General features: G+C 41.7%; 1 protein-coding gene across 8 annotated transcripts in view; it reads right to left on the bottom strand.

The window, feature by feature from the left end:
* Crppa (CDP-L-ribitol pyrophosphorylase A) overlaps positions 1-19698 on the bottom strand; it is a 308706-nt gene that overhangs the window by 242108 nt on the left and 46900 nt on the right. For 7 of the 8 annotated variants that reach the window (XM_052738356.1, XM_052738355.1, XM_052738353.1 and 4 more), the window contains exon 3: positions 16611-16760. The exons of the other annotated variant lie outside the window; for it this stretch is intronic. In XM_052738356.1, the coding sequence (XP_052594316.1) occupies positions 16611-16760 (150 nt within the window). The remainder of the gene's footprint in view (positions 1-16610; positions 16761-19698) is intronic. 8 annotated transcript variants of the gene reach the window in all.

Here is a 19698-nt window from a genome sequence, read left to right as displayed (position 1 = left end):
ATTAATGGGTTAATTTAAGTTGTAAGAACTAGTGAGACAAACCTAAGCTAAGACCAAGCTGTCATAATTAACAATAAGTCTCCATGTCATTATTTGTCAGTCGGTGGCCCAAAGAAAAATCTGTCTACAGTAAATCTTGCTGTATCTTTTATGCATGTGCATTCTCAAAATCTTATTAACAAACCAGCCATTGTAAACATCACATACTTGGAAATGTGTGTGCAAGAAATGAGTGGAGTTTCCCCACAATGAAGCCTGGGATATGATCTGTGACCACCACAACAACTTTCTCAAGATAGAGACTTGTGTATTGGAAAGCCTTTTTGTGTAATAGTCTATTGTTTGCCTAAAACTGCAAGGATACAGTGACATATCTGACCAATCAGTAGGAATCTCAAGGACCACGCTCTGGGTTTTAGTTCACACTACTAACTAGACAATTTGTTTGCTGTTCTTTAATTCTTGCTGTTTTCTTTAGGGATTTTTTCTTTTCCTTTAGCAACTTCTTAGTATATCTTTAATAATCCCCAAAGGATAGTCTTGTCCCAGATGATCTTGAAAGAAAGAAGCCAAAGAAAGCCAGTGTTTATCTAGTTGCATAGGAATAAAGAGAAACAAATTATTAAATATTTTCATTATAATCTTAAGTAACCTGAGTATCAAGCTTGTGGATTTTAATGACGTTTAAATTATCTGCATTCCCAACATGGCATTAACATGTGAGTGGTCACAGGTGCGCCCCACCTCCCTGCTTTATGCTTACTAAGTCAAGTATGCTTTCGACAACCAGAGTCCATTTCACAGATGAGTGTGTGCCAAACATGCCACAGTCACTGTGATGGCCGTCACGAGTATTTATGAAACCGTTGTGCAAAACAATTTTAATGAACTTTTTAAATGTCTAATAATAAGCATGATACATTTTAACTGATATCAAGATATATAGTTTGAGTGGATTTTTTTACGTTTATTAAAGTGCTACAAATTACCATCCTCACACACAAGACTCTGTCTATAACTTTAATGACTTTCTGATAAATTAAAGGTTTTGGAGAACAGATGAAGGCTTGAGGGATTTTTGTTGTTGTTGTTTGGTTTAGTTTCTGTGTTTTCTTTTGTTTTATTTGTCATGGTAGGGATTGAACCAAGAGCCTCACACGTTAGACACATGTTCTTCCACTGGGCTATACCCGCAGCCCATACATACACAAACACACACACACACACACACACACACACACACACACACACACACACACACACACGCATGCACACACCCAGGCACACATGGGGAGAGATGGGAGAGAGAGAGATTGCCCAATATAAGATTATTTATACCACTGGCAGCGTCATATATATACACACATGTATTTATGTACAAAATTCAATTCAACAATAGTTATTAAAAACTAAGTGTGAACCATGATGACTTCCAGCTACTAGAGATGAAGTAGATAAGACAAAGTTCCTGCCCTCATGGAACTGAAATTCTATCAGAATAGAAGGGGAAAAATTCCAAAAGGGTAGATGTTAGGCAGTGAGATCTAATAAAGAAAACAAGGGGGTGCATGAAAGAGTTGCCACATATGGACTACAAGGAAGGCTATGATGATATTTTATTTGTGCTGAAATATGATTTTATTTGTATGTTAATAAATAAAGTTGCCTGGGGATCAGAGCTAAAAGCAAGCCATTTAGCAGATGTCCAGTGGTTGTGGCACACACCCTTAATCTGCTCACATGGCAGGCAGAGTCTCTGTGTGTTCAAGGATACAGCCAAGCAGTGACCTGAACCTTTAATCTCAGTACGAACCATAGAGACCTGGAGGTCTGTATAGACAGGCAGTGATGAGGAAATCATGTGGTTGAGTTTAGAGCCAATGAGAAAGCAGAACAGAAAGGCAATAAAAAGATAGTTACACAGGAAGAAGGTCTTTCTATCAGGGGAAGGATGGCAGCAGGTGGTAAGATAAAGGGAGTCATGGCTCTTGCTCTGATCTCTTAGGCTTTAACTCTGTATTTAGTTCTGTGTTTTTTATTTAATAAGATCATTTAGAATTTCATCTACAAAAGGCTTCTGAGGGAGTGACATTTGCATAAAGACCTAATTCAAAGGGAGAAGTGTCTGAGGAACATGTGTAGAGCCTTTTCTCTACTGTATTCTCATGTTCACACACATCTTTGCAGCTATTCTTCAGAACAGACATGTATGTGACATGTGTATGTGTAATATAATAAAATATTAGCAGACTGCTAGGACTAAGACAGACACCACTTCTGCTGTGCTGGCTAATGTTATGTCAACTTGACACATGCTAGAGTCATTTTGGCAGAGGAAACCTCAATTGAGAAAATGCCTATGCCAGATTGGCCGATGGTACATTTTCTTGACTGATGACCAATGTAGGTGGGTCCATGCCACAGCAGGTGGTACAAGATGGTCCTAGAATGCATAAAAACAATCTGAGAGGGCCAGTAAGTATTCCTCCATGGCCTCTACATCTGTTCCTGCCTCCAGGTACCTGATGTGAGTTCCTGTCCTGACTTTCCTGGATGGTGGACTACAGGCTATAAAATGAAATAAATCCTGGTCTCCCGAAAGTTTTGTTTTATTTTGTTTTTTTTTTTTTTTCTGGTCATGATGTTTTACCTTACCACAGCAGTAGAAACCCTATTCATATCTATCTCCCTGCACAAAACTCAAGTCCAAATGGATCAGAGACTTCAACATAAAACCAGTTACACTGAACCTGATAGAAGAGAAAGTGGGGAAGAGCCTTGAGCGCACTGGCACAGGAGACCACTTCCTGAACAGAACACCTTGAGCACAGGGACTAAGATCAGCAATTAATAAATGGGACCTCATGGAACTGAGAAGCTTTTTTAAAGCAAAGAATACCGTCAACAGGACAAAACGGCAGCCAACAGAGTGGGAAAAGATTTCCACCAATTCCACATCTGACAGAAGGCTGATTTCCAAAATATAAAGAACTCAAGAAACTAGCCATCAAAAAAACAAATAATCCAATTAAAAATGGGGTACAGATCTAAGCAGAGAATTCTCAACAGATGAACCTCAAGTGGCTGAGAAACACTTAAAGAAATGTTCAACATCCTTAGCCATCAGGGAAATGCAAATCAAAACAACTTTGAGATTCATCTTATACCTGTCAGATGGCTAAGATCAAAAACACAAATGACAGCTCATGCTGGCGAGGGGAACACTCCTCCACTGCTGGTGGGGTGCAAACTTGTACAGCCACTTTGGAAATCAATATGGTAGTTTCTCAGAAAATTGAGAATCAACCTTCCTCAAGACCCAGCTGTACCACTTTTGGACATATACCCAAAGGATGCTCCATCCTATCACAAAGACACTTGCTTAACTATGTTCATAGCAGCTTTATTAATAATAGCCAGAACCTGGAGATACCTAGATGCCCCTCAACCAAAGAATGGTTAAAGAAAATATGGTACATATACACAATAGAGTATTACTCAGCTGTTTTTAAAAAATGACATCATAAATTTTGCAAGCAACTGGATGCAACTAGAAAAAAATCATCCTGAGTGAGGTAACCCACCCAGACCTAGAAAGACAAAGACAGTAGATATTAGCCACAAAGTAAAAGACAATCACAATATAATCCACAGACCTAAAGAGGCAAAGTAACAAGGAGGGCTTAAGAGGAGTCTGAAGGATCTCCCTGGGAAGGAGAAATAGAATAGATATTGAGAGTGGAGTGGGAGTGGGTAGGATTGGGAACAGAGGTGATCAGATGGAGGAGGGGGAGGAAATACTGAGAGAAACTGAAAATACTGGGAAGCATTTCAGGGCAAGGCAGAAACCTAGTGCAATGGAAACTAAGAGAGTAACCCTAGAAAAGACTCCTAGTAATAGGGAACACGGAGCCTGAACCAGCCATCTTCTGTAACCAGCAGATGCAGTGTCCCACAGCCAAACATTAGACGGAGCTCTGCGAGTCCAGTGGAGGAATGGGAGGAAGGATCGGAGCAACCAGAGGATCAGGAACACCACGAAAACATGGCTCACAGAATCAATTGATGGGGACTCATGGGGGCTCTCAGAGATCAGGGAGCCTGTAGGGGTCTGACCTAGATCCTCTGCATGTATATGGAATGGTGTGTAGTTTGGTCTTCTTGTGGGACTCTTCACAGTGGGAGCCGGGGCTGTCTCTGACTCTTTTGACTGCTGTTGGGACCCTTTTCCTCCTCTTGAATTGCCTTGTCCAACTCTGATATAATGGTATATGCCTCGTCTTATTTTAGCTTGTTATGCCATGTTTGGTTGATGTTCCTGGGAGGCTTGCTCTTTTCTGAGGGGCGATGGAGGGAGGGTGGGCCTGGAGGAAAGAGGGGGTGGGGGGAGAGACTGAGTGGGAGAAGAGGGAGAGGAAACTGCATTCAGACTGTAATGCATAAGATTAGAATAAATTTTAAAAAGAGATTTTTTAACTTTAAGAAAAACCAAGTAGCCAGGCTGCGGTAGTGCACACCTTTAAACTCAGCACTCGAGAGGCAGAGCCAGGTGGATCTCTGTGAGTTCGAGGCCAGCTTGATCTATAGAGTGAGATCCAGGACAGGCACCAAAAACTACACAGAGAAACCCTGTCTTGAAAAACCAAAAAAAAAAAAAAAAGAAAGAAAGAAAGAAAAGAAAAGGAAAAGCCAAGTAACTCATTGTTTCTGCCTCTCACCAGCTCTCTCTCTTCCAAAGGTGTCTGTCCTATGAACACTCCTGCAATGCATAGCAGTGGCTGCTTGGATTTGCTCCTGCTGTCTCCTGCCTGCATCTTGACTCTTGGGGACACAGGAAAGGTATCACCTCACGTTCTGGAATACTTTTTGTTATTCTGTGGCATGCCCGGTAGTGCTGTGTGATTCTGGAAACTAATTCTGTGCTGAGCCTAAGGAATGCAATGAAAAGTTCATGCCCTGGGTTCAGAGGAGACAGCGAGCTCTGTGGAGTCTTTATCATCCCCCATGCTGTTCCAGCAAATTTGCAGCTCAGTTGGGCCAACAGCCAATGAGAAACAAGAACAGAGCAGATTCACAAGGGAGGGGCAGGAGGCTTTTGGAGGCGACCAGAAATGCTGCTGCACACCAATCATTTCTACTCAAATCCAGATAGTTAGTAGCGCCTTCCTAGCTCTATTTTCCTTCAAATCGGGCATGCAGAGACATTTTTAAAAGGAAAAAAATTATAATCTGACCAACAAAAATTGGTGTTATCACTATAGTTCATTTCCATATCTGTTCCCTATTCATAATCAGCTTTAGAAATGCATGTGTGTATGGCATACATAAAGTACATTTATGTTAAATTTGTATTTATTGGATAAGATTTACATAAGATAATCCACGTATACAATGTGAACTGTTCTAAAGTAGGATTTTTAAAGTCTACATAATATTCATGTAACATGGCACCATTCATCTTGCCATTCCCCAATGGTGGCCACTCTATTTCTTGAACTCTTCTTTTTCCCCCTGTCTTTTCTATTTCTAAAACAACAAGAATGTCAAAAATCAGACTGAAAAAGAAGTATTATAGCAGCTATTCATTTAAATGATTTAATATAACAATACAAAAGAAAAACATTAACTGCAAATAAATAGTTTTAGTGGTTTAAAAAAAAAGAAAAGAAAAGAAAAAAGAAACCCTAACTAAAACACCTACCTTCATGGGGCTCACTACCTATCTGGAGTCACACATTTCACAGCTGAATTCCTAAGTCACTGTGGGAAGGAATTAAAAACATGTAATGGCTTGGCCTAACCTCATCTGCCTGGAGCTGTAAAGGCTTCCCTAAGTGTCTGCTCGGCATGCGAAGAGCAAAAAAACAGGACTGCAAATACCAGACCGAAGGAAATGTGTGATGGGACTAAAAGGAGCAGACCATGGTCAGAGCACAGCTGAGGGAAGAGGGAAGCAGAAAGGGAACGAGGAACAGCAGGCTGCACAGAGCAGAAGTGTGGCCTATGTGCCCTCAAGAGTCATCTACAGCATCTCACAGAGTCACCTACAGCATCCCACAGTCACCTACAACATCCCACAGTCACCTACAACATCCCACAGTCACCTACAACATCCCACAGTCACCTACAACATCCCACAGTCACCTACAACATCCCACAGTCACCTACAACATCCCACAGTCACCTACAACATCCCACAGTCACCTACAACATCGCACAGTCACCTACAACATCCCACAGTCACCTACAGCCTCCCACAGTCACCTACAACATCCCACAGTCACCGACAACATCCCACAGTCACCTACAACATCCCACAGTCACCTACAGCCTCCCACAGTCACCTACAACATCCCACAGTCACCTACAACATCCCACAGAGTCACCTACAACATCCCACAGTCACCTACAACATCCCACAGTCACCTACAACATACCACAGTCACCTACAACATCCCACAGTCACCTACAACATCCCACAGTCACCTACAACATCCCACAGAGTCACCTACAACATCCCACAGTCACCTACAACATCCCACAGAGTCACCTACAACATCCCAGAGTCACCTACAACATCCCACAGTCACCTACAACATCCCACAGTCACCTACAACATCCCACAGTCACCTACAACATCCCACAGTCAACTACAACATCCCACAGTCACCTACAACATCCCACAGTCACCTACAACATACCACAGTCACCTACAACATCCCACAGTCACCTACAACATCCCACAGTCACCTACAACATCCCACAGTCACCTACAGCATCCCACAGACCTACAACATCCCACAGAGTCACCTACAACATCCCACAGTCACCTACAACATCCCACAGTCACCTACAACATCCCACAGTCACCTACAACATCCCACAGTCACCTACAACATCCCACAGTCACCTACAACATCCCACAGAGTCACCTACAACATCCCACAGTCACCTACAACATCCCACAGTCACCTACAACATCCCACAGTCACCTACAACATCCCACAGTCACCTACAACATCCCACAGTCACCTACAGCCTCCCACAGTCACCTACAACATCCCACAGTCACCTACAACATCCCACAGTCACCTACAACATCCCACAGTCACCTACAACATCCCACAGTCACCTACAACATCCCACAGTCACCTACAACATCCCACAGAGTCACCTACAACATCCCACAGTCACCTACAACATCCCACAGTCACCTACAACATCCCACAGTCACCTACAACATCCCACAGTCACCTACAACATCCCACAGTCACCTACAACATCCCACAGTCACCTACAACATCCCACAGTCACCTACAACATCCCACAGTCACCTACAACATCCCACAGTCACCTACAACATCCCACAGTCACCTACAACATCCCACAGTCACCTACAACATCCCACAGTCACCTACAACATCCCACAGTCACCTACAACATCCCACAGAGTCACCTACAACATCCCACAGACCTACAACATCCAAGTACATGCCTCATGTACTCAATTTCAAACAAGGTTGGCTACAGTTAGCATATTTCTGCTCAACTACTAGAAAATGGTAAATTCTAGTATGCATGTTTCACATGAGTTCCAAAAAGAGAAGCTCTATCCTGATAAAAAGTCAACATTAGCCTTATCTCAAGGCCACACAAATGACTGAACCATTCAATTGCTTTATAGATTTTTCAATCAAAAGTTTTTCTTAGTTTTCTATGAATACCCCCAAAACAGACTCATTATTTTTGTTATTAGAAATGTTTTATAAATGTTTTAGGCCAAATATGGGAGTGAAAAGTTGACAGAGTGCTTGTATAACATGGGCAAGTTCCTGGCTTCAATATTCGGCACAAAAAGAAGGTTGGGAGAGAAGAAAGGAATAAATGGCAGCATTGACAATTCAAAAGGCCATAACATGTCACTCACATCCCCTCCCTGTATAAAAGACTGCTGCCTAGAACACAGAAAACAGGGGAAAGACAAATTTCAAATCCCACCATCACATACAGAAGCCCATCTGTATTCACCTGCTTTACACGTCTCCTGCCCTTGTGCTATCTATATTCCCAACCAAGGTCAGCTGAATTAAACGCCCTACTATAGGGTTCCATCACTCACTCCAACACTGTCTCCTAGTGAAGCATTTCCATCCATGAGCTCTTAGGTCATCTACCTTCATCTAAAACTGCGTGCTGCTACCCACTTCATCTCCTGCTCAATTGTGTCAATGTCCTTCCTCAAACTAGTCCTCTATTCTCTCTGAAATTAATTCAAACCAGATTCTCATGTACACCATTATCCTCAATCACTAGTGATCTCAGCAATTTGCTAAGATTCATGGGCACAATCTCCCATAAATACTTTTCCATTACTCAGGACAATGGTCCCATTATTCAGAATATTTCCTTCAATATTTCTGAGATATAACCTGCTTACTTATACGACCAATTATCTTTCCCCTCAACCAATTACTCCTCATCTCCTGTGGTATGCTGTACAATGTTTCCCTGTACAACGATACCATGCCTTAATCCCTACAATCTGTTAACAGAAGACAAGGGGTGGTTAATTTAACAATCATGAGATTAGAAAATTATCCTGAATTCCCCAAGTGAGTCCAAGCAATCATAAGGATCCTTCTACATCAGAGTGAGCCCAGAGCATGTGACAGTGATGGTCAACGAATGGGCTACGTGCCAAGTAGTGCAAGATCATGGAGGAGAAGGAAAGGACAGGAAGCGAGTCCTTCAGCTCCTCCAGAAGTGGCTCTACTCTGTCAACACCTTGATTTCGGCCTTCAGATCTCCAGAACTGTAAGGTGTTTTAATTCGTGGAGTTTCTGGTAATTTTTTAGAAACGGCCATATGAAATAACAATCCCTCCACAGGTTCAAAACATTGGTTCAGCCTGTTCTTCTCTTCTTCTCTTTCTACATTCATTCATTTGACAATCTTGGTCAAATCCAAAGCATTAAATGCCTACATGATAGCAACTCCATGTTTATCTGTCTAGGTTTAGCAAAATTTCTCTGTTTCTAAAATCCTAGACCACAGTGGACTTAACTTTTGGGAGTCCCAATAAATTATATCTAGACCCGTATCCTAAAAGCAAAGAGAAAAGTAATGGTAAAAGAAAGAATCTTTTTTGTGTGTGTGGATGGATGGATAGATAGATAGATAGATAGATAGATAGATAGATAGATAGATAGATAGATAGATAGATGATAGATAGATAGATAGATAATGATGATGATGATAGAGCGATCAATCAATAGATTATAGATAGATAGATAGATAGATAGATAGATAGATAGATAGATAGATAGACAGATGGAAGTAGATAGACAGATAGATAACAGACAGACAGATATCAGGAAAACCAGGTGATTCAGGTACTAAATGATGTTTGCAGGGAGTCATGTGGTTGGCCTGGTCTAGCTGCCTTGAGAGGCATGCATCATAGGTTTTTCAGGTTAGAGTTCCTGGGGTACAATGTGCCTTTCAATTCCTGAGAAACTGGGGTAGTTTCTCAGGTAGTCGAGTATCAGGCCATCTGTGCATCTCTGCATTCCCTAGAAGTTCACAAAGCAAATAGAAGCTTGGCTGAACATAGTCATAGACATTAATCTGTGTACACTGTATAGTCTACAAACATCTCTGAATCGTAGCAACTATGCCTGTTATTCTTCCTGACCATTGTATTCTGTTTCTGACAAGAGTATAAAAAGTCGGATTGCTTGCAATGAACTTGTCTCAGCCTCAGTCTTGCTGAGATCCCTCCAGTCCAAGCCTGATAGATGACATTCCCACAGACCATAATCTGGTAACCCTGGCTTGGTAAGTAAGTGCTGCTGCTTACAGGTGGCACCTGAACAGGAATCTGAAATATGAGAACTTAAGAAAGAGAAAATGTTAAGGTGGGGAATTCCTAGGTTCTGGTATGCACACAAGTTGTAAAAAGGCAGGAGATTAATTCATTGGACATAAATATATATATATATATATGGGACAGGTAGGGTCAAAGGAGCAGAATTTGTTTGCCAAGGTTATGTGAACTCCATTGCTCTTGGGAGTAGTTAAAGTGGAACACCACCAGTTGATGAAATTCCTGGAGGTTGTTAGCGAACTTCCACCTTCTTTCCCTGAAGAGGGATCTCTGGTTCCCAGAACTTGGTCCTAGTTAAGAAGAGCAATTAGGAAGAATTAGAAGCAAGGGGATCAGAGAAAATTCCCAGTGATGCTTTTCAGCTTTGGAAAGAAATAGTTGAGAAAAGTGACATAGTTCAATTTAAAGTGAAAGTGATGAGGAAAAAGCAGAACTAGCTCTGAGAATAGACGAATACAGAACCTGAAGATATATCTCTGTGATGGTTGAGGGTCTTCCTCCTCCTTGTGCTGATTTTAGTCCCCCACTCCCAGCTCCACTTCCCTCCATTCCTAACTCCTACCCATCAAGTGCAGTTCCTGATAGCAAAGAGACTTCTTTTCCATGCTTCACTTCACTTCTTTCTGAAGTTATTGGGGAAGTTTCTCACCCTCCTTTAGTGAACTAATTCCTTTTAAGTCATGGTACAGGTCTCCCACACCAGAGATTCTGTACTGAGTCCTGGAGATGGAAGAGGACATGGAATGATTTTTTCTTTTCCCAGTGAGTGAAATACCCCATCCTAATAATCAGGCACAGTGAGGTAGAAAATATGTACCCATTTCATTTAAGACTCTTAAGGATCTTAGGCAGGCTTGTGCTCAATATGGGCCAAATGCTCTTTAACGTTGTCTCTCCTTGATTTTATTTCTAGGAATGCTTTTATTCCTGTTGACCGGAAGTTCTTGACAAAAACTTGTCCTACTGGGGGTGAATATAGACAGTGGAGGACTGCTATTCAGAAAGATGTCAAGACCAAGCTATTAGAAATCAACAAAATAATATGCCTGTAACTTTTGAAATGTTAGCAAGAGAAGGCATGTACAGTGATGCTCAACACCAGATTACATTTCCTTTTGAGGCTTGTGGACAAACAAATGCTTTGGTAGTACAAGCAAGGCATGAGTTACTAGATTCTGGAAGAAAGACAGGAAATTTATGAAATCAGACTGGGGCCTCTTTTGCAGGCGGTCAGTTGCCTGGTGGTTGATAGAGAGGCAGGGGCGATTATTGTCAAAGCAACTAGTGTACGAGTGCTAATGCTACATACCAGAATGCATCCATTCCTCTGGGAAGAAAGGGGATCCCAATGACTACATCCACCTCTGTGCTGACATTGGCCTTCAAGAGTTAACTCTGCTACAGCCCTCCAAGGGCAGATAGTGCCTTAACTGTGTCAAAAATTTGTTGCTACTGCTTTAAGAAGAGATGGAGCGCTGTTTCCTCTTACTTTTGCTAGACATTATATGGATGGTATTCTGATTTCTGCTAAAAATAATAAAATGCTAAAATATGTTGATAGAGGTAAAACTTGGTTTAGCCCTTTAGACTGCAATCCTTATGATACAAAACAGTTGGAATTTTTGTTGAATACTTCGGATGACTTGGAACTGGCTTTTGCTGTATATCCCTTTCAAATTAACAATCATTTTCCTTCCAGTAAACTTGATTTTACATCAAAACATGCTATTCTATTTTTTAAAAGTACCAGGCTTCAGCTAATGCCCTCTACATAAGTAGTATTAGTACATGCCACGGAAGATGGTAAGGTGCCCTGGTTTCTAGAGATGCTTCGCTGATTTTCACTCACCCAAGTGCTTCTGCACAGCAGACGGAATGGCGCATGATTTGCAACACCTTATAATGCCACCGTCAACCTCTAAACTTAAACTCTGATTCACAATACACAGTCCTGGCAGTGCAGTGTCTAGAAGCAGCATGGATCACTTCACCAGGCACCTCTAATCGTCATTTATTACAATTAATTCAACAGGAATTGCAGTGGTGGGAAAATACAGTTTATTTTGGCCATATTCTAATTTTTCAGGACCTCTGTCTGAGGGAAATGCAAAGGCAGATTCCCTTTATCACTGGCTCTTTTCCTAGGAACGAACAGTCTAAAGGAAGCATGAGAACCTCATGTGCACTTTCATCAAAAAATGCTTCAGTCTTGAAAACATGTTTAATGCCCTCCATGGGTAAAAGTTAGTGTCATGGCTCTTCCCTCTTATGCCATAACTCTGAGGATTATTGCCACATCATATTTGGCTCATGTATGTTACTTGTGACCCTAGTTTTGGTAGACTGAAATATGTTCGCATCATTGTGGACACCTACTCGTTGCTCATTTTTGCTGTTCCCCTATCAGAAAAGGCAGTTAAGGGTGTTATCACCTTTTCACTAAGAGCCTGTACTGTTTCAGGGCCCTGTGAAACATTAAAAGCTGACAATGGTCCTGCAGACACTGCCAGACCCTTTCAGGAATTTTGCCAACAGAATGCTGTGAGCCACATCACAGGCATTCCACATAACCCTCAAAGTCAATCTTTTGTGGAAAAAATTAATGGAGAACTTAAACGTTATTTAAAATAAAGGAGAGGGAAAAGGGTAGTATGGCTACTCCTCACGATATTTTTATATTCTATTCTATATACACTTTAATTTTGTTTTTAATTTGGGCAAGGCTTAGCCAAATCTTAAATTTGGCCTTACTGCTGTAGAGCACTTTGGGCCCCTCCAAAACAATTTAGGATCATGGTCCTTTAGAGAGATGTTACGCCTGGTCAATGGAACAGCCCAGATCTAGAACTTCACGGGAGCTGTGGCTATGTTTGCGTGTTTCCTCAGGGTGCTGAAAAGCTGGTGTGGACACCAGAAAGTCTGACTCGATCTGTGGAAGATGAATGGAAAGGATCAAGAATGTCTACAGAGGCTTCCCCTGAAGAAAACACAATGAACAGAGTGCCGGAGTCATCAAGCCAAGAACTGAGTCTCTACCAACAGTGACTGAGGCAAAGTCTCAGCGGGAGGCTGTGACTGCAGAATCAATCCCTGCTCCTTGATATGTTGCCTCTGTTGAATGCGCTTGTTACTGCTGAGACACACCGAGCACAGTGCGCCTGATCCTGTGTTTACTTTGTTAACTGGGAAGACAAAAACATCCTTATTTATGTTAATTATTCTCAATTTAACTGGAATCAGATTTGTAATCATCTTACAGGAATATAGTCACATGACAATGTAAGCATTGATGTTGAGGCCTTGAATGATGAAGTATTAACCATTTAGCATGCAAAGTTAAATGAATCACCCTTCTCCAATGCTGTGTAAAACCTAGCAAAGATTTTGGGTCATTATTTTTCGTGTCTCTAGTGGAACTTCTAAACTGTGAGAATTTTTGGTGGTTATACTGAGAAGCATTACAGCCTTGAGACTGATTTGTTACTCCATGCCTGCTTTGAAGACTGACTTTCATATTCTGCATTTAAAAAAATAAAAAGGGGGAACTGCAGCAAATCATGGCAGCTTGGTCTAGCTGCCTTGAAAGGCATGTGTAACAGGCTTTCAGAGTATAGTGTCCATGGTTCCTGGAACACTGTGTGACTTCCAGTTCCTGAGAAACCGAGGCACTCCCTTAGGCAGGAAAGCATTCAGGCTGCCTGTGTTTCTCTCCATTCCCTAGAAGTCAGTACAACATATAAAAGTTTGACAAGACAGTTAGTCTTAGACATTAGTTTTTGTTTAGTTTTGTTTTGTTTTTTTCAGGGGGGGGGGGGTTGAGACATGGTTTCTCCACCCTGGATCTTGCTCTGTGGACCAGGCTGGCCTCGAACTTGCAGAGATCTGACTGGTTCTGCATCCTGAGTGCTGGGATTAAAGGCGTGTGCCACCGCTGCCCAGCTGACATTAATCTTGTATATCCTGTATAGCCTGAAAACATCACTGTATCCTGGCAACTACCATTGTATTGATCCTGGAAACCGCCACTGTATTCTGTTTCTGATAAGGGTATAAAAAGTCTGATTGCTTGCAATGAGCTTGTCTCAGCCTCAGTCTTGCTGTGACCTTCCAACCAGGCCTGATAGATGACATTCCCACAGATCATAACCAGGTAACCCTGGCTTGGTAAGTAAGCACTGTTGCTTAAGATGTTAACATAAGTTCTATGATTGCACAGAAGGGGAACAAGAAGTGTGCAGAGTCCAGCAGTCTCTATCAAACTGTGGTCTAATTGGTCATTATCCCAGTTCTAGTCAATACCATCTTTCCATCTGGTGCTTAAAGAATTGTTGATGTTAAGGAAGCCAATCAGCTTCTGTTTACAGGATGCCTGTCTACCAAAACTGTGGTCCTGAAACAAGTGGTAATTTTGTTCCGTATTGCTTCTGCTTAAAGAAAATAATTCGATTTTGTGATTGCTCCTCAACATGGAATGATAGCCTAAAAGGCTCTCCTGCCCCTGAAAAACTTGGGGAAATGATTGAAGACTTTTAGACTCCACTCCAGGATTCTGGAAAAGAACTTATAGAAGCTGGAAGTTGAGAATCCACTGAAAATACCTGAGTTCTCCTCTTTTGAATTCTTCAGCCTTGAAAGGGAACAGTTCTATGCAGTCTTTAATGACTAACAGTTTCATGAACAGTTGCCTTGAGATCTGATCCCAAGTCTTAAAGCAACAGAAGAGGAAGATACAAGATGAAGGAAGAGCTTTTAGCATCATCCTGCTATTAACCAACCCATCAGACATCCCATGGAGCAATTCTGTGTTCTACACATAGCAGTCTTTACTCTTCACTACACTTTATATACATTCACAATCCTAGGTCTAGAAAGAATCACATCTTGTAAGTGGTCCCCTAAAACCTTCACTTCCATCTCAGAAAAAGATAACTGCATCCTAGCTTCTCAGAGCAAGTCTTTGGGCTAATGACTCTTCCCTATCTTTGGTATGTGATATTCAATCTACTAGGAGACTTTCCCAATTTTACCTTCAAATCCATTCTAAATATTAGAGCATCATATTACACTATCTAAATTATCCCATTTATCATCAATATGTCCTATGTCTTGGGCTTTTCATTGCCATGACAAAACACCTGACGGAACAACTGAAGGGAAGAAGGATATATTTAATTCATGATTTCAGAGGTTTCAGTCCAGCATCAAAGACAAGAACCACTCATATCATGGTGGTGAGGAAGCAAAGAAAAAGATACGAAATGAGACCAGGGCAGGCATGGTGGTTCATGCTCATAACTTCAGCACAGGATGCCAAGGCCAGCCTTGGTTACACAGATAGTCTGAGGTCAGACTCACGCAATCCTGTCTCAAGAAACCAAAAAGTAAAATAAAAGAAAACAGCACAAGACTTTTCTGTCCAAGGCATGGCACCCACAGCCTACTTCTTCCAGCCTCCATCATAAGGTTTCTACTGCCTTCTAAAACAGTACCCCCTGACTGGCGCCAAGTGTTCAATACATGAGCCTGTGGTGGACAGTTCATATTCAAATCACAACAATCACAAGGGACATATTAAAGTTAGTAAACACTTTCACAAATCTCAGAAATGTGCTAATGGCTCAGCAACATTTGGTCTATGGGATATGTGAACTCCACTTGGAGAAATTTGTAACAGAATAATGAGTTTAATTAAAATAAAATTCCCAAAGTAATGTCCTATATTCCAAATTACTTTAAGGAAAGAAAAATTATGGCTGAATTTCTCATTGAAATAAAATTCTACATAATCAATCTTCTAAAAGTAACTGGAGCCAAGTATTGATAATTGAATGTATGCATAGGAATAACCACTACCGTTCCCTAACCTAACTATATCTAACATATCCAGTATAAACGTCTTTGTTCTCATTACCTGATAACCCTAACTGCCCATCTCTTCCCACACACTTACTGACTATCCAATGCCAGTTCAGCACTGAGTTACTCCAGCTTGTGTCACTAAGAAAGTCAATTATATGACACTCAATAATGACTTATTCTAATATGTAAATAAATAGCAATAAAATTATGTAAGTACAGAAGCTTTCCAAATGAAAGAAAAAGTATAGATATTCCAGTATCAGTTTCCGGGATGATATTTTTATAGTTAGTTAACTTAAATATTTAATTAAGATGTCCAGGTATCTGTGCAGAAAATTCACCATATTAGGCCTAAAACTACTGTCCTCAAAAAGACCTGTTTATAACACAGGTGTGGACCAGTGTTTGGGAGGGCACTGGTATGGGAGATTTATCTGAGTGCATAGCCTCGTTTACAGTGAATATCTGCATTTCTCCTAAGAATATAGAATTTCTGGATGTGCTGGCCAGAGGACATCTATGTGACAAGCCTCCTCCCTCCCACCTCCCGCAACCTCGGACTCTGGTCCTCTAGGGATTTCTAAGCATAACACACATGGTCTTGCATTTCCATTGCTCCAGGAATTGCTCTCTGCGACCCATCAAAAGAAGGAGAGAGCTTAAGCAGCTTCCAGATGGATTCTTCCCGCCCTGCCTGAGTGTCTGCTCTAAGCCAATAGAGTCCTCACATTTCTCCACTGTGGTACTCTCTGCCCTGGAGTACAGCTGCAAGCTGAGTCTCGTAGGTCTTTCTGAAAATTCAAATGCAGACATAGTTTTAAAAAGCACAACAGAACAGTGGCTTTTGGAAAGCCCAGACTCTTACCTGCTGATATGCCTCATAGATCACATCAAAGAGAAAAGCCTGTGGCATTTCACTTGCCCTGTGTTTGGCCCGGTCCAGGGCATGGTCTAAGCAGCCATCAGCAGCAGGACTGATGACAGTGGACACCAGAGGTCGAACTGCCCCTGCTGCCTACAAGGCAAAACAAAAGAAGAAAGAAAAGCACATTTACTTAACCTACAGAGCATTTGAAGGAAAACTCTAAATTTTACGTCTCACTTCCAAAATGAGATCTTCATAGTTTTAAAAATCTTTCTCAAGAAAGCATCTAAAAAAACATGTTTGCTCAATTCACAATTAACTTATAAAATTTAAAAATTGACTTCATAGAAGAGCAATTCCATGCATGCACTTCAATATGGAAATACTATTTTCATTATATATTCAACTTTTTTTCCCCATCAGGCAGGCAACATGACCTGAGTTTGATCCCTGGGACCCACAAGGTAGAAGGAGAAAACAGACTCCCACAGATGGTCCTCTGACTTTCACAAGCATGCTGTGACACATGCCCCCTCACACATCTTACACACACGGAAATAAATGAAATAAAAAATCCTTTCCATCATAAGTCACTGAGGTCAAACTCTATAACAGAATGTTACAAGACAACTGGGTTTTCCCTGAAGACAGGAGGGAGAGATACTATTGTGAAACAATTAAAATGAGTTTCAAATGAATGCTTAGAAATGAGTGTGCTTTCAGAAAATTTAATTTACACATTGGATCATTAAAGAAACAAACTCCCCAGGATCTCCATTTGAGACTAAACAACCTGAATAACAATGAATTTATGTCTTGCTCTAATTCATTTTACAAACAGTTCTTTTCAAATATAATGTCCATGCAGCACTTCCTCAGGCAAAGCATCCATTCATTTCCATTTCTACAAGGAAAGCTCTGTCTTATTAATGGTTGCAACTGAAATGCACATTAAGGATGATCCTCCATGACTGACCTTCTGGCCTCTACTTTCAATAGGGTTTCCCTTGTGTCATGGTCTTGACTGTCCTTACCAGACAGCTACCCCATTAAGTAGCCTCAAAGTAAGCATCCATGGTGGGCAGTCAACCAACCCCTTCTCTTCACTCCAACATGCCATTTCTTCACAGAACTGTTACATGACAATCTCAGCTCATGAAGGCAATAAACAATAGAATAGTGTGCTCTGAGGAGAACATCATCTGAGCAAGACAGTCCACGTGGGAGTTTACGGAAGCCAGTTTACAGCCAGCTGGGTGAGAACAGAGCTAATGTATGAACCGAGGAGATAGTTTATAATGGCAGCAATGTTTCCAGCACATCAAGTCCAAATGTGAAGCCAAAAGGGAGGGAGGGAGATCAGTGCCCAACACCGACCACAAGGGACATTTAAGTGTCAAACGGGAAAGAAACACTTTCACCCTGATTTTTAAGGAAAATATTAAATTTCCTTGACAGCTACCTATAGGCAGTACTAGAATTCCACGTCAGGCCATAAAGAAAGAAGAAAGAAAAGGAAAAAACTAAGAGAGAATATAAGATATCCAAATTGGGAGGGCAAAGAGCTTCACAGGCTTTTCCCAGTGAAACAGGCAATGAAAGGTATGAAAGGTATTTTTAAAGCAGCCACGGAAAGCCTATGGGAGCTGCCCCAAGGGTCTTCAGCAGATAAAAACCTACTCAAGACAATCTGAGTCTCGGCTGAAAAAAGAAAAGCGGGTGTGGCCCTTAGGCAGTGACCTGCTTCTTCTCCATCCTCAGCTCAATGGAACAGCAGCTTCAGGAGGCAGCAGAGCTTAAAGCAGGAGAGGGAGAGAGGGAAGAGGGGAACAAGCAGGGAGCGTGGGGGGAGGGGACCTACAAACAAAACAAACAAAAGCTGGGGGCACTCGGCTGGCTCCAGCTCATTCTGGAAAAAGCAGGGAGGCTGTGGTCCCCTCGGCACCTTGTGCAAACACTGAAACCATGCCAATGTGGCCCAGATGCTCTCCTGCTCACGGGCAGAGCAAAGCCTCTATGCCAGGAAAAGAGAGAGGCAGGACGACAGCCCAGTTCTTCTCTTTCAGTGGCAGCACGATGAAGTGGGTGTCACTCCAAAAGCAACAGGGCTCCATGCTCATCCACAGCTCCAGAGCAGTAGTAAGGTTTCATAGTGGGAGAGGAGGGGTCTAAGATTAAAGATCTATAAAACCCCCTCAAAAAAAAAAAAAAAAAAAAAACAGAGAAATTCAGACTAAGCACATTCTTAGAAAAAGGAGATTATTATAACAAGCAATTAAGAGGATACTGGAATCTACGTGAGACCCAAAAAAGCTGAGTGGAAGGCTGGATATTTACCAGAAGACACAGGAAGCAAGGTTAGCAAACTCCCACCCACTAGGATCAAAACAAACTTTAAACATTGGTCTTAAACCTACTCCTGTAGAAAGGCCAGCCTCTAACTGGGTCAGATTGCAGGGAAAGTATGCCACCGGCATTATAAAACCTCGAGCTGAACAGCTAGCAAAGGATGCTGCTGAACAGCCAGAAGGGTACCAGTAGACAGCAGGAGGAGAGGCCACAGTTGCCAGAGCCAAGCATGCCAAACCTGCCATCTCAATGAATATACATGCCCAACTTTCTAACACCTGAGAAAGTGACATCAGATGCTTTCTGTGCAGAAGTCTCAAGTCGAATGCATCAGCCAAGTCACAAGCAAGCAAATAATATCTCCTGGAAAGGTGGACAGTAGAACCAGTCAGTATCTGGAAGGAGAAACACACATTTTCGAAAACATTGCATTTTCAATAAAGCATTGCATCCAAAGATGACAGTGTGATTGGCACAGGAAGGGAAGTCACAGAAACTGCCCCCAGGTAAACAAGCACACACAGGTTTCAAAGCGGCTCTGGGTACTGTCTTCAGAAAACTAAGAGAATCATGTCTGAAGTGAAGCAAGGTATTCGGACACTGTTTGTCCAATAGGAAATCTAGGATGGAACGCTACAAGAACTAACGTGACTCTCCAGCAGCTCCACAGTTATTCCCCATCAGAAATGGTGAGTGCTAGAAAGCTGTGGGGCAGCAGTCACTCTGAAACACAAAATAA

The sequence above is a fragment of the Peromyscus californicus genome, unplaced genomic scaffold (genome assembly GCF_007827085.1).
Source record: "Peromyscus californicus insignis strain IS unplaced genomic scaffold, ASM782708v3 Scaffold_15__1_contigs__length_86483966, whole genome shotgun sequence".
Lineage (NCBI taxonomy): Eukaryota > Metazoa > Chordata > Mammalia > Rodentia > Cricetidae > Peromyscus > Peromyscus californicus.
The sequence above is the reverse complement of the archived record's forward strand: the minus strand, read 5'-3'. Positions and strand labels throughout refer to the sequence as shown.